Raw genomic sequence first — 25,002 nt, forward strand, 5'->3', positions numbered from 1 at the left:
TTTACAAGTAGAAGGTAGTCATGTCAATAGGCCGAGGTTTTATAATAATATTCTTGCGACCTTGAAGCAATATAACACAGGAGCAAAATGTGTTTCTTTGGAGTAAAAAAGTCTGGTTCAAGATCCAACTTTGGGCCTTTCTAGTGTGTGGCTTTGAGGAGGAGGTACTCACACTCTCTGCGAATCAATTTTTCCATCAGTAGAATAAGCAGGTAAACAAAGAGCATTTCCAAAGTAACTTTCTGCTCTGAAAATTCCCCAAACAGTCCTCTTTGTGTCATTCCATTCAGAGATCCATGTGTTTTCAGTCCATGCAAATGGGAATTTTCTCTTACCATTTGGTTAAGTCTAAGTTTCACAAGGTATAGTTTTGTTTTCCTCTGACGTTACATTTGCCTTCTCTGTATCTTGTTCCATTAATTCCAACAGTCTTTGTGTTTATAGGAAAAGATTCTTCTGTGGCTTCTTCAGTTCATGCAAGAACAGGGCATCTCCCTGGATGAAGTGGACCAGGATGGCAACAGCGCTGTCCACGTCGCCTCCCAGCACGGCTACCTCGGGTGCATACAGGTACGCAGGCCCGCAGCCTTGCCGAGAGAAATGAGTTTATCAAGCCACAGCAAACACTTGAGTGTGTTCACTGGGAGAAGGTCTGGATCAAATCAGCTGTCTGTGTTTTAGTAGATAATGAGTTATATTGATATATTTGTATTTTCCAGAAATTGACCCAAATAAAGGCATAAATTGCCCTAAGGATTGCTCCTTGTAGGTCACAGGATGTTGAAAAGGACCTTTCCTGATCTCCTAGCATTGCTCTAAAGCCCCAGTGCTGAGGGCAATAGGCTCTAAGTCTCCTCCATGTTCTCAGGACAGCAGGAAACCACTCCCAGAGTGGCATTTCTCAGTCTCTCAAGTGGCAGGTGTTCTTGCCATCATCACCTTACCTCCCTTTCCAGGTGTATGAAAATCAGGACTAAGGGGTGGATTCGAAGCAATCTTCAGAGCAGGAAGTGGGAGACTAGAGGGTGCTTGCCATGGTATTCGTCCTTTCTCTGCAGCAGGACTGAGCTTCTCAAATGCATGCCCGAAAGACTCAGAATCCCTTATGGGGGACCTTGGTCACAGCTAGGTCTGTGGCTCACCACCCACTCCCACTTGATGGCCCCAAGCAGCCTATTCTTTTAGTCCAATATTGCTTATGTGTATTCTCATTTCCTAGATAACAGAAATCATGTAACGGTTGGGGAGCGCAGCAACAGGAGAGGGCAGTAAGGTTCTTCCCCCTGCCCCAAGCCACTTGAGGGGGGCATTCCAAGAGGGCATGGGGCTCCTGTGAGAAGAGAGAACCGGCGTTCTAGCCCTCAGCTGCACAGAGCTCTGTGCCAAATGCAGTGCCACACTCAGAACAGCTCATGGTGGAGGGCTCAAGGAAGGTCTGCAGAAGTTGGGGCGTGTGTAAATGTCAAAATGGATAGACCTCATTTAGAAGATCTCAGTGATGGAAAAATAGGATAGGGGAAGGAGGAAGAGTAGACAAAAGAGAAGTGAAAGTGTGAGGAGAATAAAGGACATAGAATTGGAACCAAAGTTGAGATTTAGCTTTGGCCTGGATTTTTATTCATGAATATAAATCATAATTACAAGAATGAGACCTTTTGTATCATTACAAATGAGCAAAACTCTACATGTTTGTTCCAACATCTGCCTGAGATGTGGGAAAGGGAGTTTGTCATATGGCTGGAGACTGTGATTAGAGAAAATACTTTTACCTCACCAAGGTTGTATTGTTCAAAATTTGTTATCTGTATACAACAACATCCAAGAAAGCCACACTCTGTTTTGCCTTATGTATGTGTTGTTTTCTTTTATTGCATATCCATTTAATATGCTCATTTATTCGTCAGGTATTTACTAGGTCCTACTGTGTGCAAGGTAGACGAACTGAAACAGACAGCTGGGCAGTGAGAACCAGTTGGTCAGGAAGGTAGAAAGGACTCAGGAAATGAAAGAAAAACACGTGGTAAATATAAAAGGCTAGAGATTAATGAGAACCAAAATCAGAGGCAACAACAGAAAGCTCTCTAGAGTATCTACTCAAATGAAGTTGCTCTTTGGAAAGCTAGCTTGATAGGAAACTTTCCAAGGATATGAAAATGTTCCCATTATTGTTGGCAAAGTGTGCATCTTCTAATTTGAGGCACCAAGTTTTAAAGGAGTGATGAGAAATTGGAGTGTATAGAAAGGAGAGAAACTTAAATTACTACCAGGATCTGTAAAAAGATTAAAGGACTAGCATTATTTTTTTGTGAAGGAAAGCTAATTGAATAAACACTGGAAAACTTCATTTTTCCATTTGAAAAAAAAGCATTCTAATGTTTTGTAGTCTCAAAATGAATTTTTATCAGCAAATAAATGATTGAAAGCCAAAGAAAACCAGTTGCTATCATTAATTCTGTTTGGGATTTTAGTTATTTTTCTTTTTAATACGTGAAATATTAATCACCTCTGAAGAGAGGCAGCCAGTGCTTTCAGAGCATTCATCACTCTACTTAACACAAATGATATTTTTGGCACAGGATATCATGGCTTTGGAAACTTGGATAATCTTGGAAGAGGGTGTATCCACTGGGTGTGAGATAAAAAAAAAAAGATAAAAAGAGACTGAAGAGAAAAGAAAGTGAACAAGGACCCTTATGAGAGTGAGGAAGAGACTGAGTAAGGAAAACATTGGAAAGAAAAAGCAGAGGTCAGAGTCCAGGGTGAATAACAACAGTGTGTGTTTATGTTGAGTCTCTTCGAGAACTCCGAGAGCTCCATCCCGGCCTGCTCTCTATAATACTTTTGTGAGATTGGTGACCATGACATTATGGTGAATTGACCTCTCATGGTGGGTGACCATAAACTAAAAAGAAAATGAAGCTCCTTAATGACCTCTGAGTTTAAGTGGTCCAGGAATTTAAATACTGCAAGTATTGCATGAAGAAAAAATATTACCTAGTACCAAAATAAACAGAGCCATCTACAATCTCATCCTGATATTGTCACAGAATACATCAGATTGTGATAGTCAGTGAACGTTGGTGTAATAGGTTTTTGTGGAGTCTAATGTCATCAAAGTGAAAATAGAAAATAGTTTTGGTTTTGGTTTGATTTTTTTTCTTCAATTGTTGATTTTAACCATGCTCTGTCAAATATCTCTCCGCCAAGATAACTTGGCTAGATTCTGTAACTTTCTGCTTGCTTTTGACATTAAAATTTACTCCAGACCCACTTAAAATACCAATCTCATTTCTGATTCAAAGCATTCTTCCTCCCCAACCTGGATTAGACTTGGGGTTCAAGATTTGGAATAAGGAGTGAGGCATGATTGACTTTTTATACACCATTTTATCTCCTCCTTCCCTATCTCTTCTGGGTTGCAGTGTAGGGGACAAGAGGAGATCTGAAGAGAAAAAGTCAGATGTCTCTGCTTAACTGGGAAAGGCCATGGTACTCTCCCTAAAATTGCTACTTCTCTTTGGTTCATAGCAATTTGCCATGGCTGCCCTCCATGGCAAGCCTTCCAAAACTGACTCCATGATGGGTGCTCTGGGCTGAATCTTCAGAGAACTCTAGAGCCTCCCTATTATTATGTCACGAGAAATCTGACCCCAACTTTACCACCTCCCTCCTCAAAACAATTCCCTCCACCTGTGGTGAACCCACTGCCTCTTGCTTCTCAAGGAGCCTCTCCTTTTTCTAGAGGCTAATAATACAATAGCTCATTCCAAGCTCTCTCTACAACATGGGTTCTCAACCTTTTTTGTTCCACAGTCCCCTCTGCCAGTAAGGAGATCCCTTACTAAGTCCACACTATATTGTGTATTACTTATAAATATATCACACCCACACCAACACGCCCCCACAAGACAAGAATGTTTTTTTGAATTTCAATTCAAGCTCACGGACCCCTTGGTAAGAACTCCTGCTCTTCAAAGTCCATTCAGTCAACAGGACATATCCTTGCCGTGGCACATGGTGGGAGTGTGGGCTGCTTCACAACCTCCCCACTCTATGCCCTGTCATTTCTCTTCCCCTTTTTTTATTTCCAATGAGGCAGTCTCAGCACAGGTCAAGTGTGCTACCCAAATAAAGAGGAATGGGTTAAAAAAAAAATGCCACTACCCCCTTCTCACAGGCATCCCCTGGCTTTATGAGTGATTCTTTTGGAAGCCACCCATCAAAGGGACAAAGCATGTTATCACGAACGCTGCGTGCCTCATACAGGAAAGGATCAGCCAACTGTCCCCCACCTCCCCTTCCCAATTGGTAGGCGGAGGATTGACCCTGTTATATCTTTGTTGGCTCTGAAGGGAGGTATCTGTTATCAACAGTGGAGTCATTAGAGGCTCCCCTCTGTAAGTGATGGTACTTTTTCCTCCTGCTATGGGCTCCAGTAAGCAGTTCTGGAATTATAAAACAAGTCTCATTCAACATTCTTTATATTGGTTTTTAAAAAATGTTTAGGGAGAGATCCTGATACAATTACATATCTTCGTGTATTCTAACAGACCTTGGTTGAATATGGAGCAAACGTCACCATACAGAACCACGCGGGGGAAAAGCCCTCCCAGAGTGCCGAGCGGCACGGGCACACCCTGTGCTCCCGGTATCTGGTGGTGGTAGAGACCTGCATGTCACTGGCATCTCAGGTGGTGAAGCTAACCAAGCAGCTAAAGGAGTAAGTCCTATTCATCCCATGAAAATAATGCCTGACTTGTAATTAATTGGTCTGCTTCAATATAAGACAAGTGCTTTTGAAAGCTGCTTCCATTCTTGGTTGTACCGTGAATTCCTAGCATTCTCTTCATCGTCTTCTCTTCCTCTGTCCCAAGTCCACACAGCCAGGGTTCACACTGAAGATGCCATCTCAAGAGAGGCAAAATGATGTTTAAACAAAAAAGTGCACAACAAGCATCCTAAGAGAATGTAAGCCATTCTCTCTGTCCATATCTCAAGACCTGGCAGGTTACATCACATGGTGCTGAAAGCCTATATGGCTATCATCCCAGAACTTTAGGAAATCATAAAATGCATGAGAGAGAGAAAAAGGCTAGAACTGGGTGAGGAACTCAATTTCTTTAAGAGAATAAAAATGACTAGTTAAAGTCACTTCTTTCCTTGATAAGATAATTGGACTGTTGTACATTATTTATCTGGAGGCCAGGGAGCATTTCTGGGAGATTGTCATGATATGCTTACAAAGGTGGGTCAGATGAAAGTCCCTCACGTAGGTCTGTGTCCAGGTGAGTGATGAAGGAGCTGACACCCACCTGAAAGAAGATTCTCACTTTCATGAACCAAGACTGTATTTATTTATTTATTTATTTATTTTAATTCTAAAATAGTTTTATTTTTCTTCATGTTTTGTGATTCTCCACAGAATGAAGGTGTAAGAATAAGATTTAGTGTATATGATATAGTATTCCTAAGAATAAATTAGTGCTAGCTGGAGTTTCACATTCTCTTACTAAAACACCAAATACTATCATGTCTTCTTAGGTTAAAATGATAAAAAAGGAATATCAGTCCTCATTACAGTTCTTGAAACACACCCATACAGACTTGTCAAATTGAAAAATAAATACATACATGCATTTATTATTCCATTTCCATTATGTAAATTTCACTGTATATTTTGAGCTGTCTTTGATTCCTATGCCCTTCTTTTTATTCTATCAGCAAAGCAAATGTGAAAGGACAAAAGGCTGTCTTTAGACCATCTGAAGTCAGTACTCAGAAAGCATACTGACTTTGTAGAGGGATCATTGAAAATCAGGATCAATATTCAAAGTAATATTGATAGATCAGGAGGAAAAGTCTTAAAGATTAAATTTTGGGGGAAAATATGAAGTCCTACCTTTAAGTGATAAAAAATATATATATGTATTTTCTTGAATACAACTCACTTAGAAAACAGACAGAAGCTTGGACCCTCTGTCTCTTCCATAAGCTTGGAGAAGTTTCCCTTATATCTCTACTTCTACACTCTTCTCTTACACCCTACTTGCTCATTTGGAAAAAGTGTGGTGCACATGTTCAAGTCTGTCCTGATGTTTCAGATACCATCAGCAGTCCTTCAGTTCTGTCCAGAGCTAAATGTTGTGGACAGTTGTATAAAATTACTTAAGGCAATGACAACATAAAATATTAAAGATTCTATAGACCCCAGTCTTTTACTTACAGTGTGCCTCAGTGAAATAAAGGAATCCACTTAGTGTAGCCACAGTACGCTATGCCTTTCAGGCTCCTGGGCACTAGTAACTTCAATGTTTTTCAGTCCAAAATTCTGAGTGAGAGACAATCTCAAGTGTCTTTTCGTACTAGAACACTTTTACTAACTCTCTATATTAATGTTAATAAACCTAGTTGCTGGTTAGAATTGATAACCTTCTAACTCTTTAGAAGTCCTAGTCTCTGAGCCTAGGCATGGCTTATATATTTCTTTCTCTAATTCAACTTAATTAGACCTTTTTGAGGGCTTCTTTAGAATCTAGAGTAGACCCTTTCTTCAACATGCATACTGAGCTTGCCTTTAAGCTACCTGGAATTCCAGTCATCAGTCAACCCGATTGCCTCTAAAATGTTTTCTTGCCTATGTCATAATTCACTTTAAGACCTCTAATAAACCCTTTCAAAGAAGGCCATAATCTTTCTGTGTCTGTTTTAGCCCTCACTTAAATATTTTTCTATGAAACTCAATATGCAATACCAGCTAGCAAAGTGGGAAAAGGAGAATGCTATAATGCATGTTTGTTTTTTTATTGTTTCTTTAGAACAAGGTCAGCAAACTGCCTGTTTTGTATATAAAATTTTATTAGAACACAGAACATACTTTATGTATTATCTGGGCTGCTTTTGTGCTGCAAAGGCAGAGGTTCAGTAGTTGTGCAGAGACTGTATGTGCCTGAGTTTGCCAGGGTTGCTATGACAAAAAACCACACAAGGGGTGGCTTAACAATAAAAATTTATTATTTCACAGCTTTAGAGGCTAGAAGTCCAAGATCAAAGTTTTGTTGTGAGAGGGCTTGCTTTCTCCCAGAGTCCATAGCATTCTGACAATCCTCCATTACACGGCCATCACTCTCTCCTGCTCCTCTGATTTCCATTGATTTCTGGCTTCTGCTGACTTCTACTTCTGCTAACTGACTGCATCTGAATTTCCATGGCTTAGAAGGACTCTAGTCATATGGATTAAGGCTCACCATGATTCAATTTGGCCTCATCTAAATAGACTCTTCAAAGATCTTATTCACAAATGAGCCTACACCTTAAATTAACTAATAGTATTTTCAAAAGTCCTTTTTGTAAATGGCTACACACCCACAAGAACGCAGATTAAGAGTTGAACGTGTCTTTTATGGGGTACATGAATCAATCTTTAACAATATGGCTCACAAATCTGAAATATTTACCATCTGACCGTCAAAGAAAAAGTTTGCTGGCTCCTGCTTTAGACATTTCAATTTTCACCAGGTGTGTCTGGTGAATGAGTGAGATAAAAACAGACTTCTCGGGTCTTAGAGATGAAATGCTAGGACTAAGACTGACCACTTTTGAGGAAAACATATTGCTTGGGCTTATGGAAGAGTATTATCAGAATCTGTTCTACAAAACTAGATTTAGGCAGCCAAAGGTCATTGGGTATGTGCTGTAGCACTTGGCTTCCTCGTGCCAGTATCCAAGGTTCAGCAGGCATTCAAAGAACACTTGTAATTTATTCATTTATTTCCATGTCCTGGATCATGAGAGCTGTTAACATTTTTGCAGCTCACTGTATTAGTTTTCTATTGCTTCCATAACAAACTACCACAAATGTGGCTTAAAACAATACATTTTTATTTTCATACAGTTCTGTACTTTGCAAGTCTGGTTCAGTTCTCACTGGACTAAAGTCAAGGGGTTGGCAGACTGTGCTCCTTTCTAGAGGCACTAGAATGGTGATCTGTTTCCTGCTCATTTGGGTTTTTTGCAGAATCAATTCCTTGTAGTTGTAGGACTGAAGTCCCCTTATCTCAGTCTAGGCACCATTCCCTCCACCTGGAGACCTCTGCATTCCTTGGCTGTTGTCCCCTTCCTCCATCTTCAAAGCCAGCAGATCCAGTCCTTCTCACTCTTGGAATGTCTGACCTACTCCTCTGCCTCCTCTTCTAACTCTAAAGGACTCATGTGATTAGACAATCCAGGATAATCTTCCCATTTAAAGATCAGCAGATGAGCAACCTCGATTCCATCTGCAATCCTAATTTCCTTTGCCATGTAGGTAACATTCACACATTCCAAGGATTAGGATGTGGACATCCTTGGCGGGGGATGGGGGGAGCAGGGGAGGTTTGCCAGCCACAATAATGCTACAGAGTTGAATAAATACTGTGTATTCCTAAATCAGAATCAGTTTGCTATACTTATTTCAAGTTTTGTAATAATGTGTTTTCTAAATGGGTTTTTCTTTCTTTGAGCCATGGCTTTTAACTTATTTTTCTTAACTTTAAAGTCCCTTCTGATAGACATGCTCTTACTTCCAGAAGACTTTAAGTGTAGCTATATACAGTTCTCCCTTTACATAAGAAAATACCAAGTTATTTAAATTGTTTTCAGCCAAAGTACAAATTGTTTGTTTTTTTATCTTTAAATTAAAAAAATTACTTTTTAAAAAATCAAGCAATTTAGAAAGATAAAGTAACATTTTTAATATATCTTTCCAAACTTTTTCCTATTGATATACATACATATAGAGATATACAGCAAGCTAGTTTTCTTAAAAATGAAAATATACTACACATAGTACATATACATGCAGCTCTATCTCTTAGTTAATAATATATTAGGGCAATATTTTCCATGTCCATAGATATACAAATATATTATCATTTTTAATAGCTGCCACTATATAAATAATGATAATTTATTTATTCCATTATTGTTGATGAGCATTTAGGTTGCTAACAGTTTTTCACTACTAAGAACAATAAATATCTTTTTGGGGTACTTTTGATTATTTCCTTAGGAAAAAGGGTAAAGAGTATGCATATTTTTAAGTCTTTTGAAGACTTATTGCAAACTGCCATAAAAAAAGAAATGCCTACTAATTTAGAGTAGTAGGCAGGTATCAGATCACTTATGTGTTTGTTTTGTTTTGTTGCCAGACAGACAGTAGAACGTGTCACACTGCAAAACCAACTCCAGCAACTTCTGGAAGCCCAACGGTCAGAGGGCAAGTCACTCCCTTCTTCCCCCAGGTAATACCAGAAACTTTGATGTCTAGAGTTCTTAAATATCTTAAATATCTGAGGCTTCTTCTAGACTTTCTTTTCAAGTCTTTTAAGAGAATGGGTATAGGAAATATTTCATTCTCATAAAGAGGAGTAAAAATGAGACATTGCAATGAAAAGGCACTAGACTTAGAGTCAGAAGACTGGGTTTATCTCTGGTTCTGCCATTTCTTAGTTCCATGACCATAAGCAAGTCACTTACAGTTTCTGAGCCTTTCTTCATCTATGAAATGGTAATAAAGACATACTGGTTTATAAGGTTGCTGAAAATGGGATTAATTGAGAAAAATTCATACAAAATAACAGCAAAAGAGATTTAGTAGTTTTTGTAGTAGCATACGGTGTAAGGTTGCTGTACTTTGGCTGTAGTTGCCATGATGAAATATTTAAAAATTGCTTTGAAAAGATATTAAGTGATTATTCTTATTCCAATCTTACTGATTTATACATTATTAGTGACAATAAGAGCCATGCAGGGACTTCTGGCTGAGTCATTTTAACTCATTAGGAAATGTTTCATGTGTCCTTCATCCTCTTTTCAGTTCACCATCCTCACCAACTTCCAGAAAGTCCCAGTGGAAGTCTCCAGATGCAGATGATGAATCTACAGCCAAAAGCAAACCAGGAATTCAAGAAGGGATGCAGGTTCTTGGAAACCTTTCAGCTTCCAGCCGAGCTAAGGCCAAAGCAAAAGATGAAGATTCTGATAAAATCCTCCGCCAATTACTGGGAAAAGAAATCTCAGAGAACGTCTGTACCCAGGAAAAGCTATCCTTGGAATTCCAGGATGCTCAGGCTTCCTCTAGAAATTTGAAAAAAATTCCTCCAGAGAAGAGGGAACTGAAGTTAGCTAGGCTGAGGCAGCTAATGCAGAGGTCACTGAGCGAGTCCGACACAGATTCTAACAACTCTGAGGATCCCAAGAACACGCCTGTGAGAAAGGCTGACAGACCCAGGCCACAGCCCATTGTGGAAAGTGTTGAGAGTATGGACAGTGCAGAAAGCTTACACTTGATGATAAAGAAACACACCTTGTCATCAGGACGCAGATTTCCGTTTATTATCAAAGCCTCCAAATCCCTGGATGGTCACAGCCCATCTCCCACCTCAGAGAGCAGTGAACCAGACTTGGAATCCCAATATCCAGGCTCAGGGAATACTCCTCCAAATCAGCCCTCTGGAGATCCCACTCAACCCAGCCCTGACAGTGCTGGTGCCCAAAAAGTTGCCACAAGTCCCAAGAGTGCCCTCAAGTCTCCATCTTCCAAACGTCGAACATCTCAGAACTTGAAACTCAGAGTTACCTTCGAGGAGCCTGTGGTACAGATGGAGCAAACTAGCCTTGAACTAAATGGAGAAAAGGACAGAGATAAGGGCAGGTCCCTCCAGCGGTCCTCCACAAGCAACGAATCAGGGGATCAACTGAAAAGGCCTTTTGGAACCTTCCGATCCATCATGGAGACACTAAGTGGCAACCAGAACAATAATAATAACTATCAGTCAACCAGCCAGCTGAAGACCTCTACACTGCCCTTGACCTCACTTGGAAGGAAGACAACAGATGCCAAGGGAAATCCTGTGAGCTCTGCTAGCAAAGGAAAAAACAAGGCAGTGAGTGCTATTTGGAGAATAGCCCTTTTTCCCTTGAATTATTTTGTTCCTAACATTACAAATTATTGACCCATGCCACCTTGAGGGAATCCTCAGAAAAAATCCAAAAGGATGCATGGAAAGCCAAATTCACATGTTTCTAATAAGACATGTTATGTTAGAGCATATACCCTTTGCTCTACCTTTTGGGAAATACTCTAAAAGAGGAAGGTAAATAAATCACAGGAGATTATATTATGGTCCCTAAATTTACCTAAGTGGCTTGCTTGTTGGGTTCTAGGAGTTCTAAACTGGGAAGCATGGCTATAAAATTAAACCACCAATTCATGTGGATCAGCCCCCTTTGGTGCCGATTCTGCCTCAGGAAGAGTTTGTTCTGAATAGTTTATTCTCAAGCCCAATTAAAAAGCACATAAATAGAAGCTCTATATTTAAAGACTTTACTCAATCTGGAATGACCTTTGAATGAATATACTACAGAGACCTCCACAGGGTATTTAAAAACACAGGCCCCTAAGTGTTGATCAGAAAGCTCTAGAAGACTGAAATGCTTGTCAGTACACAGGATAGCAGAGCATGCCATGAACTACATTTTATAATAATTGCATTTTTTGGAAAACCATGCACTATAATTTGTGATTTATATCCAGTGAATAAGGGATGTGAACATCTTTTTAGGCAATGTTCCCTGTGTGTTCTATGAATGCCAGTCCATCTAAAAAAAAAAAAAGAAAAAAACAGTTTAGCAGGCAAAATACAAAACTCTGGACTGGAATGACCCAAAATACCCACCATGCAATCTGGATAAACCACCTAGTGGAGTGTCAGGACCTGCATAATTTGCTATAATAAGGCTAAAATACCATTACAGTGAGGTCTAAGGGGTGCCCAAATTCCCTTAGTGGTATCAAAATAAAGTTTCGATTCATATCTCTCGAATTAATTGAACACCAATTTAAAATTTTTCATTGCTTTCCACTTTGAATTGTCCTCATTAGAAAGACTTTGGCATGTATTTATTTCAGTCACATTAGTGCCCCAAACACTAGACTCTTTGGGTTAAATATGCCAAAACTTAAATTGCTTGAATAAAACTTTCCAAGTAGCTTAATAGGTTCTCTTGCTCAGTGTAAAAGAATCATTTCAACAATTTCCCAGGCCCCATGTCTGTACTAAGATGCTGTCCTCTAATCTATCTCCTGCATGCCCCGTGTTTATTAAGACTTGTGCATGTGCCGAGCTTGTTGCATGTTTTCAGGTGATTTTTAATTGCACTTCTTTAGGGGACTTTCGGCAGTTGCAGTCACCTTTCCTCTAATATGCTGATTGAAGAGCATCTGCGTAACTATGCACGGTATGTGGTGCTAGGGGCTGGGTTGCACCATGGTCTGTGGTTTGAATTGCATGAGCTTTTAAATTATGGACCTGGAGTACCTTTGAGCAGAGGTTGACACGAAGAAGAAGAAACTTACAAGTCTTCTTCCAAATAGAAGCAGACCCAGACTTGTAACTGGGCCTTTGGAAGTTAGCAGGTAATGCACTGGAGGAGCTTTATTCTAGCATTAGTGGGCAGAAGAATCTGCTCAGTTCACAAACTTGTTCTGTTTCCTAGTTGACTTTGGCTTTCAGTCTTTGTTTTAATGGAGCCAAGTACCAAGTAAGTTCAGAAATTAAATTTCCTGTCATGGGTGGAAAGAGTCGACACTGATCAGAATCAGAACTTTGAAACAGAGCTGGAGTTTGACTCCATTGCTGGTTGTAGACTGAAAGCTCCTTTCGTCACCATTCTGCTGACCTTGGGAAAAGCAAGGCCTTGTCGTTCTGAAATTTCTCTGGCTTAGCATTATGAGCCATGATGCCTGTCGCTAAGCCAGTCTTATGCATGCTCACTAATAAAACAGGGAACTTTCTAAAATTGTTCATGGTTCAGAAGGCATGGACTGTATATATGAAAGAGGGGATCATCTTTGGCGATCCCAGCTGGCCGGGGCAGGGAGGAATATAAAAAGAGCAGAGGGGAATCAGTGCACTTAGTGTGTTTATGACTGGTTTATTTCAGAAGCCTTAATTCCCTAAACCCATTTTAAAAGGAGACTACAATTTTTAAAACTTTGAAAAGGTAAATCATGACATACCATTCACCTGTTTCCAAATTCTTCCAAAGAAGAATGTGTGTATGTGTGTGTTATACGTATGAATTTTAGTTCAGAACACTGAGCCTTAAGAACTGTCACTCTCTTTTTTAATTTCCCCTTCTAAATCAGATTTAATCTGCTACAGGCCTCCATTCAGGCTGAAGGGAAATGAAATTTCAGTCATTTTAGGGGATCTCCCTAGGGTCTCATTAATTCAGTGCCTTGAAGGAAGAGCTTTGGAGCGTCATTATTTACTGGTCATAGTGATCTGCTGAGATCAAGCTCACCTTGAAGGCAGGCATCTGGACTGCTTCCCTCCACACTTGGGTGGGAATCTTGTCCAGTGGTAGAACACAGTGCTTTTGATGGGAAGAAAAAAAGGGGGAAAAAGCCATTCCCTTCCCAGACTTTGAGATTGGTCTACTTTTGTTTCACCCAACCTCTGTTCCCCACCCCCATATCCTTTGTCACCCCCATCTTGGGTTGGATATGTCCTTTGGTGCTTGGAAAATTCTGCTTTTGTCCTAAAACAGAAGTCACCAGCAACACCCTGAAGCAAGGAAGCATGAAAGCTTGGCAAACTCCTTGGGAGGGAGAAGGAAAATACCTCACATTTCTTCCAAGCTCCTCCAGCAACTGGGAACAAGAAAATTAGTATCACAGTAGATTCTCCTTCCAGAAATATTTCATCCTGTCTCTTTTACAAACAAGAGAACAAAGCTGAACAATCTGCTATAATAGGATTACAAAATCAAAGCACAAAATGAGGTTGTAGGGCTACTCAGATATCTGACAGCAGGTTAACACTTTCCCAGGCAGCTTTAGGAGCCATCCATCCGAAGGCTCACTTTTGAACCTAATCAGATTCACTGGTTTTATATATAAATATATTTTGAGTTCAGCGATAAGCACTTAAAAACCTCAAAATAAAAACATTCGTTGTACTCGAATGAGCATCCTGACCTCACCTCCCTACCCTGTATTTATATACCCCAGTCTATACTTTATCACAATTTCAGTTTGGCCTATGTTTGTATAGCAACTCTGGTTCTTTCACACAAGAGGAGAGTCAGGGAGTTGCATGCCCTGGCTGTGTCCCTGAGAAGTAGCAGAGTTTCTCTGATGTACTCATAATCACACAGAGGGAAAGAGAACAGCTTGTCCTGGTTCACTCATTAGATATAGCAAGGATGGATTTCTCTAGTTGAAATTAAAATACCTTAGAGAAATTAAAACACCTTAGAGAAATTAAAACTAGAGTGGGAATGTAGACACGAGAAACACCTCACTGGCTCTAGTGCCTCCTTAAATCTGCCTCTGGAACCCTATTGCAAGAAGGAAAAGAGCCAAGTGTTCATCTATGAGTGATGCCTTCAAATCTTGGCCCAAGCATTTGGTAGAAGGCCAAATGGCTCCTCCTGGATAGCAGGTGTGGCACAGGATCGTTTAACTTTAGACACCAATGGCAGGCCATTGCTGGGTCAGAGTCAGCCACAAACAACACAGTCACTGAATGGCCCTATCAGGGTAGTGCTGGGAAAAAAGGGTAGGGCAATGGACCCAGTTCCAGGGATTCTAGACTCTCATTCTCAGGCCTGAGAAATTTTTATTTTTCTTAGTAAAGGAAAAATAGGGCCAAAAATACAACATTTTAAGGACTCTCTGTTTTGTGTGGGGGATCTGTTTGCTATTTATTTTTCTAAATTGGTCACAGCTTGATAGCAAGGAAACTAAATTTCTTTTCGATGCCCTTTAAAATTAGATTCAACTCTATTACTTTGAACAGCCTTCCCACTGTGATTCAACTGCCGAGGATGACTTTGCTTATAACAAGCAGATTTATCTTTACTTCCCTTATAAAGGACAAGTTAGTTTTGAGTTATTAAACTCCAAGGGAATGTTTGCAATTACTTGTCTTTAAATGTCAATGAAACACTCATTTCCCACAGTTTAAGTGTGTCTGAGATCTGTAACACATGAAGGGAGCATTGATTTCAGTTACTGATAAAACGAGGACATTAACCCCTGGCCACCACCAGTCACACCCTCCCTGAACACATGGCACTTTTGCCCAAGAGTTAGCACCAGAAATCTCCTAATCCTAACACCAGCAATAGAGTAGACTCCTTAAAAAGACATTCTTATCAAGCAGTAAACACCATTAGTGTGGGTTTTGCTGCCAAGGAATTAACCACACTGGAAATTTTATGTCCAGAGGCAAGAGCTAATACCAAATATTTTGCATAGATTTAAGGTTGTTTAACAGCTACTTCAGAGACAGTGGTCAGTTTGGCTCAGGGTGATGGAGGGCATGGCAGTGGGCATCTCCTGTGCCTAATGGAGGGTCAGAGTTCAGTGTGCCCTTTGCCCTCTCCCCCAGTACATACAAACTCACATCTTTGTCCTCGTCAGGACATCAACTAAATGAGCAAAGACAAGCAAGATGCTGGGAAATTAAATGTGAAGCACTGACTAGAGGCTATTCCCAAGCAGAGTATGCCATCAGCCCTAGTGAATATGCATTTCCAGAATTATGATGGAAAAACAGCATGAGAAGGGCCCCTTATCCTGCTGAACGAATGTGTGCTTGCCATAATTTCACTGTATATGATCAAATAACCACATTTTAAACTGCCTTAAGTTTTTTACCTATGGAGTATTAAGTTTTAGCCCATGTATTTTTAAGGATTCTTGAAGTGATAATTATATAATTACTCAGCCATAGGTCCTTAACCAAAGCCATCTGGGTAGATGTTGATTACATAGTTGTAGTGCAGATTGAGTCTTACCAGTGTAATTTAAGTTTTTTTTTTAAGTAGTTCTACTAAAAAGGTATTTAGTAAAGTAATTGGTGCTTCACACTATCAACATTAGAGTTTCTGCTCAAAAACCATGGGTTCATGTTCTAAGACATGATCTGAAGTATGCTTTCTATGTGTTTTCATTTCCAATACACTAGCTCTGGGATCCAGGGCCTGGCAGCAGGAACTGAACGGCGACAGCCAGGCCTGGGCTGCTGGCCTGTTCCAGGACCCTGAGAGCAGACTGTCCCCACCCCACAGCCCTCCAGGTTTCCCCAGGGGGTTCTGTGCTCCTTCACAACGCCCGTGCCGCACCCCCACCCCTGCCTCCCTACTGTTCACTTGCGTTCAGAAAGAAAATCCCTATTCCTTTCTGTAGTTCACTGCCTGTCTTGGAGGAGTGGAGAGTCCACTCTTGAACCACTTCTCCACAGACAGCGTTAACTGAGTTTCTCCCTTGAGGTGGGCCACAGTTCAGGGTCATCATTGGTCATTGCTTAGTAGAATTATAGAATCTTATGTATAGAAAAATAAGGTAGAATCTTATGTATAGAAAAATATTCATGTTGTGGGAATATTTAAAATGATCAGATCCTTCCAGTATCTACGTACGGCTTAGAAAACTCTCTTTGCAAAAGTTGTCAAATTCCCAAGAGTAATGAGTATGATTCACAAATGGCCTTCCTTTTTATAAGGTCCTCACCCCCACAGAGAAAAGAAGAAAGCAGAAAGACCTCACCATAGGAAGACAGCTAAGATTTGCTACCAAAGCATAACAAGTTAAAACATTTTATAGAATGCTATTGGAATGAAGACTCCATGTTCTGTCTTGAAGCCAGAAACTGACAATGTGGAATTCGTGAACACCCGTGACTTATCAGTAGAAGGGTACACAGGGGAGACCTGCCTTGGGACCCAAAACCATCCCTCCAGAAATACATTCTTTCAGCATGTTAATTCTGCTTTAAGGGTAGTCAGAAAACAAACAACTGCTCTCTTCTACCACCTCCACCCTATTTTCCACACTCCCCAAGGGTCCAGTTTTGAATTGTGTAACCCTAGCAGGGGTACATATTCAATTAGCATCATATTTGAACCATGTGTCTTCCACCTCTAGGGGTGTCTTTACACATTCAAAGAGGAGGGCCTGTCTTTTTTCTTTACAAAACTGCTCTTCTGCTTTACTCATTCCAGTTTTTTCATGCATATTCTATGGGTATGTTTTTTACATAGCCAAAATCATGGTATGCGCAATTCTGCATATTGCTGTTTTCTACTCAGCCCCATAGGAGGCATTTCCCCCTGTTTGCCAAGTAATTTTTAATTTGGTTGTTATGGCTTTTAAATATTTTATTTTTAGGTTTTTTTTTATTAGAGCAGTTGTAGGTTTACAGAGAAATCATGCAGAAAGTGCAGAGTTCCGACATAACCCCCCCCAACACACACAGTTTTCCCTATTAACATTTTGCATTACTGTAGTACCTTTGTTAGAATTGGTGAAACAATATTATAGTTTTACTATTAACTGTAGTCCATAGTTTACACTGGAGTTCATTCTTTGTGTTGTAGAGTTTTATGTTGCTTTTTTCTGGGAACCTATAGACAACCTAAAATTTCCCATTTTAATCACTATCAAATATACAATTCAGTGGTGTTAATTACATTCACAATGTTGTGCTACCATCACCACCGGCCATTACCAAAACTTTTCCATCATCCCAAACTAACTCTATACCTATTAAGCATTAATTCCTCATTTCTCAGCCCAACCCCAGCCCCTGGTAACCTGTATTCTAGTTTCTTACTCTATGAATGTTCATATTCTAATTATTTCATATCAGTGAGGTCATACAGTATTTTCCCTTTTGTGTCTGACTTATTTCACTCAACATGATGAATTCAAGGTTCATCCATATTGCCATATGTATCAGTTTTTCATTCCTTTTTATGGCTGAATATATATATATTCAGCCATATATATATATCACCTTTTGTTTATCCATTCATCTGTTGGTGGACACTTGGGTTGCCTATCTTTAAACACTCAAAATTAAGGTGCAGTTTTAAAGAAGCGACAGGTTGAGATATAAAAGTTGAAACAGAGACTATGCCCGTAGGCCTCCCAGGTACCTTAAGCAAACATCACTGTCCCATCCACAGTCATTTTCTTGGCAGCTCTTTTTGGTCGCCTCCTGAAGACTGTGGTTTGGGCTCCACAAGTGAGGTTAATGGGCTTTTTCTTCCCATGCTGAAAACAGTGCAGGCCTCTGAACTTCCTGAACACCATGTTCTTAGATTGCCCTTCCACTCATTGGTTACATCACTGGCTAATAGCCATGCATGTTGCTGTGCCAGAATAAGGCATGGTCCCTGCCCTCAGGTAAGCCATAATCAAGGGAGTAGTCACAGAAGATATGGTTAAAACCTGGAAAGAGCCTTGAAAGCTTTAAGAGCTTCATGGGAGCAGTGACCCTCGATAGTTCCATTATATCCCGTTGTCTGGCTCGATGCCCAGCATAAGGCAGAGGCTTCATAAATATATGGAAAAAGGGAGAGCTAGAGAGAGGAAGAAGAGAAAGAGAAAAAGAAACGACAACATAGAGCACTAAGTCCATCAACCCACAGAATGACCCTGCATAAATCTAAGCAGGTCCACCTGCCTGCAGAGGTTCAGTTTGGGGATTCTGAGAACAAGTTTTCATACTTGGAGCCAGAATTCCATGTTGAGTAGATGGGATTTATCGATGGTCTCTTAGTAAAGCTCTGAAGGAGGTCACCAAAGTAGCAAGGTCTTTCTATTCTGGTTATTCGTGGAAATAGAGTGTGTGTCAATGGACCACTTTTGACTAACCTTGTAAGTAAGTTGTCATCTCATAAGCAGGGGCTCTGCAAGTATGGAATCCATGCCTAGATGAGTCAGCAAGTTAGATTGCTTGAAGACCTGTAATTTAAATTGGAGCATTTTCTCTTTTCCAATTTTGGTCACTCAGAGAGTGATTTCATATCCAAAAATGAAATCAAGCAGTAAATTATCTAAATAATACATGCTAAAATTACCCGAACACATTTGTTCTATTGAATACTGGTAATTCAAGACTAGGTAATTGAGGGGTTCAGGGAAGTTTGAGTTATCCTGATACTATTCAGCTAAATGCCTCAAATTAACATTTTACGTGGTATAGACACAGCCCTAATCATGCTGAGTTTTGTCTGGCAGAAGAGTCTTTTTAGTGCCTTTGACAGCAGTACCCCTTATATTAAAGCAGAAATACCCATCAAAATCTAAATGAGGGTTTTATCCTTAGACAACAGCTAAGCCAACTTTTAAAATTTTTACTTTATTTTTAATTTTTATTGTTGTCAAAGTGATATGGGTACATATCCTAACTCCATTGTAACAAATTGGTTGTCTCCTGCTCCCAGCCTACCCTATTCCCACTCCCCTGAAACAACTTGCTTTTCCTTCAGCTATTTTCTCAGATAGTCTGTATGCCCAAATAACATGCCCATGAAGATTTTTAGTTTTAGGTATTATCCCGGTTACCTATTGACAATGTACTATGGAAGATAAAAATTACAATAGCTATTACTTAGGAAGTACTTGCAGTACACCAGAGAATACTCCAGGTATTTTACACATATTAACTCTTTCAATCTTCACAATGACCCTTTGTGGTAGATCTTACTATCCAAATCTTGAATCCTGGAAACGGAGGCATAGGAAGGTTGTGTGTCTTGCCCAGCTTACACAGCTGGAGCCAGTCTGCCTGAGCTCAAATCCTAATTGGAAGACTTGGATTTGTCTAGCTATTTTATCACAACAGCCCCACACACATTAAACACATACCTACCTTCTGTTCCCTCTCTCTCTATCCTTGTAATATAGTTACATCACTCTTTGGAGTTAAATCAGTCTTCAGTGTTTATGATGATGCTATAAATATTAATCACAGTTGTTCCATGTGAGATACTATATTTCATTTACTTTCTCATAACTTGGCTTTTCCAGGAAAGAATTTTGATTTCTTAGTTTATAATTCATTTGTAAACACTCAGCTGGAACCAAAAATTCTTTCAGAGCATTCAGACAGTCAGGTATCACTTGGTGTAACTCTCTTCATGGAGATACTGCCTCTCCCCCTGACACACTCTGGACTGCTCTTATCCGGCGCTGGATAACATCCTGGAGTATCCCATTTACAGGATCTTGGGGATTCCTTTGCTTCTCCCCTATGTGAAACTCTCTTTTTTAAATCTTTTTCTTTTTTTGATTTATCCTCTTTTTTTGGTAAAAACACATTTTCCCATCCTAGGAAGATGAGTGAGTGGTAAATTTTTTGAAACCTTGCATTTCTGAAAATATCTTCCATCTACCGTCATTGTATTAGGAATGTGTGGCTGGGTTTATAATTCTAGATGGGAAATTATTTTCCCTCATAATCTTGAATGTATTGTTTTATTTTTTTTCTTGCTTCCAACATGTCTGTTGATAAGCCCCATGTCACTCTGGTTGCTGACCCCTTGTGTTTACAGTTTTCAATGTATCCCCAAATTTTTATTTCTTGATAATTTGCCTAGATATTATACCTTTATTATGCGGGGGGGTAAGCACACAGCTGGCTTTCTCCATCTGGAAACTTATGTTTCAATTCTGGGAAATATTTTTGTACAATTTCTTTGAAAATTTCCTCCTTCCAATTTCTGTGCACTCTTTCTGGACATCATATTGTTCTAATCTTGGACCTACTGAACTAATCCTCAGATTTTCTAACTTTTTTCCTTTACTTAGCCATATATTTGCCTTTTCTAGTTTTACTTTCTAGGATATTTTCTAGACTGTACCTTCTAACCTTTCTATTATTTTTTTTTAATTTCTGCTATAACATTAATTTCCAATAGCACTTTGTTATTTTCTCTTCCATTTTATAGCATTATATATACAAATATTATTTAAAATTTTAAATTGAATACAAGTACAAATATATTTTTCTATCTCCTTTTTAATAAAAAGGTGGCATACTCTACACACAGTTTTGCTTCTTGCTTTATTTCACCTAACTTGTTGAAGGTCTTTATGTATTAATACATAGTTTCTTAATTTGTTTCCACAGCTTCATATTATTCCATTGATTGTACTATATTTAATCCTTTCTGCTTTTTTGAGATTTTGGACTTTTACATTTTTATTTCTAACGGATTTCTAAAAAGTACAAAATAACCCTTGTGATATGAATTGCAGACTTTTTCCCCAGTTTTTTCTTTCTTGTTATAATTCAGTTCTCATCAGCTGCCTATATTACCTCTATTCATTTTGACTTCATTTTCTCTGTATCTTTTGGCCTTTGTCTTTTACAGAAGAACTTTCTTCAAATGCCTGGTGATCCTTAACTCTTAGTTAATTTTTAAAACAAGCTCCTAAAGCCAATTAGCTCTCGTTGGGAGGTTGAGTCTGGCTGACTGATGAACTTTACCTCACGACACAGACTGACCCACTAATTGTCAGTATGTGTAGGTCTTTTTTCTTTCTCAGGATAAGGAAACCCCAATCTCCTGCTGGGTCTGTAATCTCAATTACCAGCTGCCCGGGAGTCAAACTAGCAGGAGATGGTGAAGGAGCCGTATTCCACTGGGAGATGTTCCCTTAATCCCAGCCACCATACCCTTCAGCTGAATCCAGATTCTCTCTGGTTCACCCTTGCAGAAAGCAACTTCCAGTCTTCAAATTGGGAGAAGGACAGTCACCTGACTACACTGGATCAGGGAGACAGTCTGGGGTAAAAATTCCTACTTCCAAAATTTTTTTAAATAACCTTCCTATTTTCAGTGCCCACACTATATCCACTGTTATCTTCGGAAGTTCATGGTGCTTCTCATTCCTGTATCTTGTGCTGTAAATGAGTTCATTGGCTTAGGTTCCCACTTTTTCTCCTCTGCTAAGTCATTTCCACATCCACCCTCCACTTTCTGAAATATTATTGGTATTTTGTCTGTTGCTGTCTCCTCTGCCACTTCCTTTCTGTATAAATGTTTGTGGATTTTTATTTTCTTTATTTTCATTTTAGTGTTGTTTTGCAAGAGAAATAAGTGTATTTATTCCACTATGTTTTATTGGAGGCTCCTTGTACATCTTTTGACCAGGTTTTCCTGTTTCACTTTCTTGCCCATGGGCACCTCTCTAAAGTTCTATTCAGAAGAAAAAATAGACACAGAAATTATAACTTTCAGGTGATGTTGATTATCACATATTTACTAGAACACTGAGAATAGACTTACATGGTCCTTTTAAGCAAACATGATTTTGAAGCCCTAAAATCACACTTGGGATGCTCCTGCCTCCGAATGTATCCTCAGGTTAGTGAGTACCATTATCAGAAACAATTTTGTTTCTTTCTGGAGGAGTAGCAGAAAGGAATTTATTAATATGCAGGCTTTTTCACCTCAGGGCATAGCTTTTCTCTAGAAATTTTTATACCCAGAATGGAACTAATATCTCATGAACATAAATGAATTTACCCAACAAAATATTCCTTTAAAGAAAAATGCTGTTCCAGGCTTGAGCTGGTACCCTTTTCCATGGATTTACTAGTATCAAGTTTTGAGGGAAAACAACAGTATTATTCCCTAGTTTTTTCTCTTTCCTATAGATTTACCTACTTGTGGTTTTCCAGTTGTTTCAGTAATCACACACCCAAAGAGAAGCCTTCTTCTTTAAATTTGAAGACTCAGGCTTACTGGAGAATAAAAAGTTTCACCAGTGAGTCTATGTAGGTACAATTGAATTATGCCTTGTTTCTACTGAACCAGCATTACTCGTCTTGATATCATGTTTGACTCTTGTTGACTTAAAATTCCCTTGACTGTGGAATGCCTGGGTCCAATCAGTAAGATTGAGAAATTGCTTCTGAATCCTAATTAAAAAGTGCTCACCAAGCATGCGTAATTATATGACCATTGCTTTTATTGTTTAAAGAGTAGTTTAAATGAAAATGGAATAATTTGCCTGCAGGAATAAAGTGGACTGCAGTGTGGTTTATATGAGAATAATTTCTGTTTTCGGTGAGCCATTCGTGGTGTTGTCTTATCACCAGACCATGGTTTTATCTAATGTTGGCCTGTGGTTTTTCTTCTGCTTAGGCATAATGACATCAATAGAAAAATGAAGAAATCCTACAGCATAAAGCATATTGCTGAGCCAGAGTCGAAAGAACTCTTCTTGTAAATCACTTTTTTATCATCTCTCACTGCTGCCCTTTGGATGTCATTGGAAATTTTTGGACTACCCTCTGTGGAAATAGAATCATGAGAACAAATCCTCACCAGCAGAAGAACAGAATATCAGGATGCCTTAAATTTATAGTAATTAGACTATCTAAGAAACATTTTCAGGTGATATCTGTACATATAACTTGTTTTTAAAGAGATGCTATTTAAAGGCATGATTGAGCAAATGTGTGTTTTTTGAGATTACGTTGATTCAACCAGCCCACAGGACAGTCGTCAAGACACTGATGCCATTTAGTATTTTATCAATTGCATGAGCATTTGCTAATGTTGGTTGAACTTCCCTTTCCCTATATTATGGGCAGTTTGGGCTCAGCTCCTCAATGAGACCAGGTCAGCAGTATTATTTGCTGTCGAGAATTTTTTTCTGTCATTTCTACCTTTTTGTATAAAGGAAATAAAATGTTAACAGCCACCTATAATCGTGGGGCACCTACTTTCTAATAAATTTGTGATGTTCTGATTTATAAAGGACTTTGAGAGTATTTTGATTGCTGACATTTGACTTCAGGAACAAACTGCTCAGTTTAACGGTTCTCCCATAGGGGTCAAATAAAACATTCTAGTTTTCATTAAGTACTAAAGGATCAGACAAGTATATAAAGTTAGTTCCTTCTACCTTCTCAAATTGCAGCATTGACATGGGAAAATACTAATGACAACTAAGAATTTAGCCCCTCCTTGGGTCACTTTTATCAGCCTCTAACACATTATGAGGCCTGTCTAATCCCTTTAGGAGACAGTGTGGAGCCTGAGTTCATAACAGCCCTATTGTTGATACAGACCTTTCAATCCATGTAAGCAGTGGGTTCCAGAAGGTTTTGTTCTATCATGTAAAAATATATTTCTGCTGAAACTTCAAGCGTTTTATTTTCAAAGTGTTGGCATGGCCTATAAGAGGTCTGTCAAGTTTTAGTTTGAAAGTAGAATGTGTTCCTACCAGTAGGAGGGAGTCCTGTGTGCTATTAACATTTACTATCAACATTACTGCACTCAAATATGTACCATTCTGTATCCTGGTTGACAGCTCGGCCATGGTACTGAATTAAGAGGTGATCTTACATATGTGGGTCATAGGACAAGCTCAGGCTTGAGGAGACAGAATAATATATAGAAGAAGGAGCTAGTATTTGAGTGTCTCTTATGTACCAGGCACTATCATATGGAAATATTACTAATCCCCTTTTATGGATTATAAAATTAAACTTCAGAAAAGTTTAGTCCTGGGTCCAGGGTAACACTATGAATAAATAGCAGAATCAGGTTTTAGTAGATGTTGGCTCATTGTCCCCCAATACCTCACTATCTCTTTGATGCACTAAGTGGTTCCAGCACACAGGAAACATGAATTCTGGTGTTGGCTCTATTTCTGGACAACTTTTTGGTCTTTAGCAGGAGACCTTATCTCCCTGAGAAATCTGGAAATGGGGAGACTGGCCAACATATATGATCTAAGAAGCTCCTTCCAACGCATAGAGCAACAAATCTGAATTTCGGCCAATTTGCTCCACCCTGATTCATTTCCTGTGAGTTGCTGTTGGTAGAGCTTGGTGTTGTTCATGGTTCGCATTTCTCACATTGTCTTTTCCTCTGGTGAGATGCCCTATCTCCGATTTTGGCTGCTCTACGGCGTTCAGCACACGCCTGGATTGCTTCCTAACATTTCACTGATCTGTCCTATTGCTTGAAAGTGTAGTACGGAATACATGGCAAGCACATGTGGAATGTAGATTCTGCTGTTTTCTGCTTGGTGCAGAGGTGACATGACATCACACAGTGAGCCACCTTTTGGAGCTTAGCCTTAGAATGGGGCCTTCAAAGGAAGGGGACCCAGAGAATGCTGTCTCTGTCCCCTGATGGTCA

At 39.4% G+C, this 25,002-nt stretch overlaps 1 protein-coding gene across 22 annotated transcripts in view; it reads left to right on the top strand.

Annotated features, from left to right (window-relative positions):
* Window positions 1–23,610, top strand: part of SNCAIP (synuclein alpha interacting protein) — a 157,180-nt gene extending 133,570 nt beyond the window's left edge. For 15 of the 22 annotated variants that reach the window (XM_058277697.1, XM_004477686.5, XM_058277748.1 and 12 more), the window contains 6 exons: window positions 445–570; window positions 4,551–4,720; window positions 9,186–9,278; window positions 9,854–10,922; window positions 12,206–12,276; window positions 22,993–23,610. In XM_058277697.1, coding sequence (XP_058133680.1) covers window positions 445–570; window positions 4,551–4,720; window positions 9,186–9,278; window positions 9,854–10,922; window positions 12,206–12,276; window positions 22,993–23,077 — 1,614 coding nt within the window. In that variant the 3' untranslated portion in view covers window positions 23,078–23,610. The remainder of the gene's footprint in view (window positions 1–444; window positions 571–4,550; window positions 4,721–9,185; window positions 9,279–9,853; window positions 10,923–12,205; window positions 12,277–22,992) is intronic. The other 7 variants (XM_004477687.5, XM_058277801.1, XM_058277789.1 and 4 more) reach the window with 1 other exon arrangement.
* The last annotated feature ends 1,392 nt before the right edge of the window (window positions 23,611–25,002 follow it).

This window comes from Dasypus novemcinctus, chromosome 2, assembly GCF_030445035.2.
Source record: "Dasypus novemcinctus isolate mDasNov1 chromosome 2, mDasNov1.1.hap2, whole genome shotgun sequence".
NCBI classification, from domain to species: Eukaryota; Metazoa; Chordata; class Mammalia; order Cingulata; family Dasypodidae; genus Dasypus; species Dasypus novemcinctus.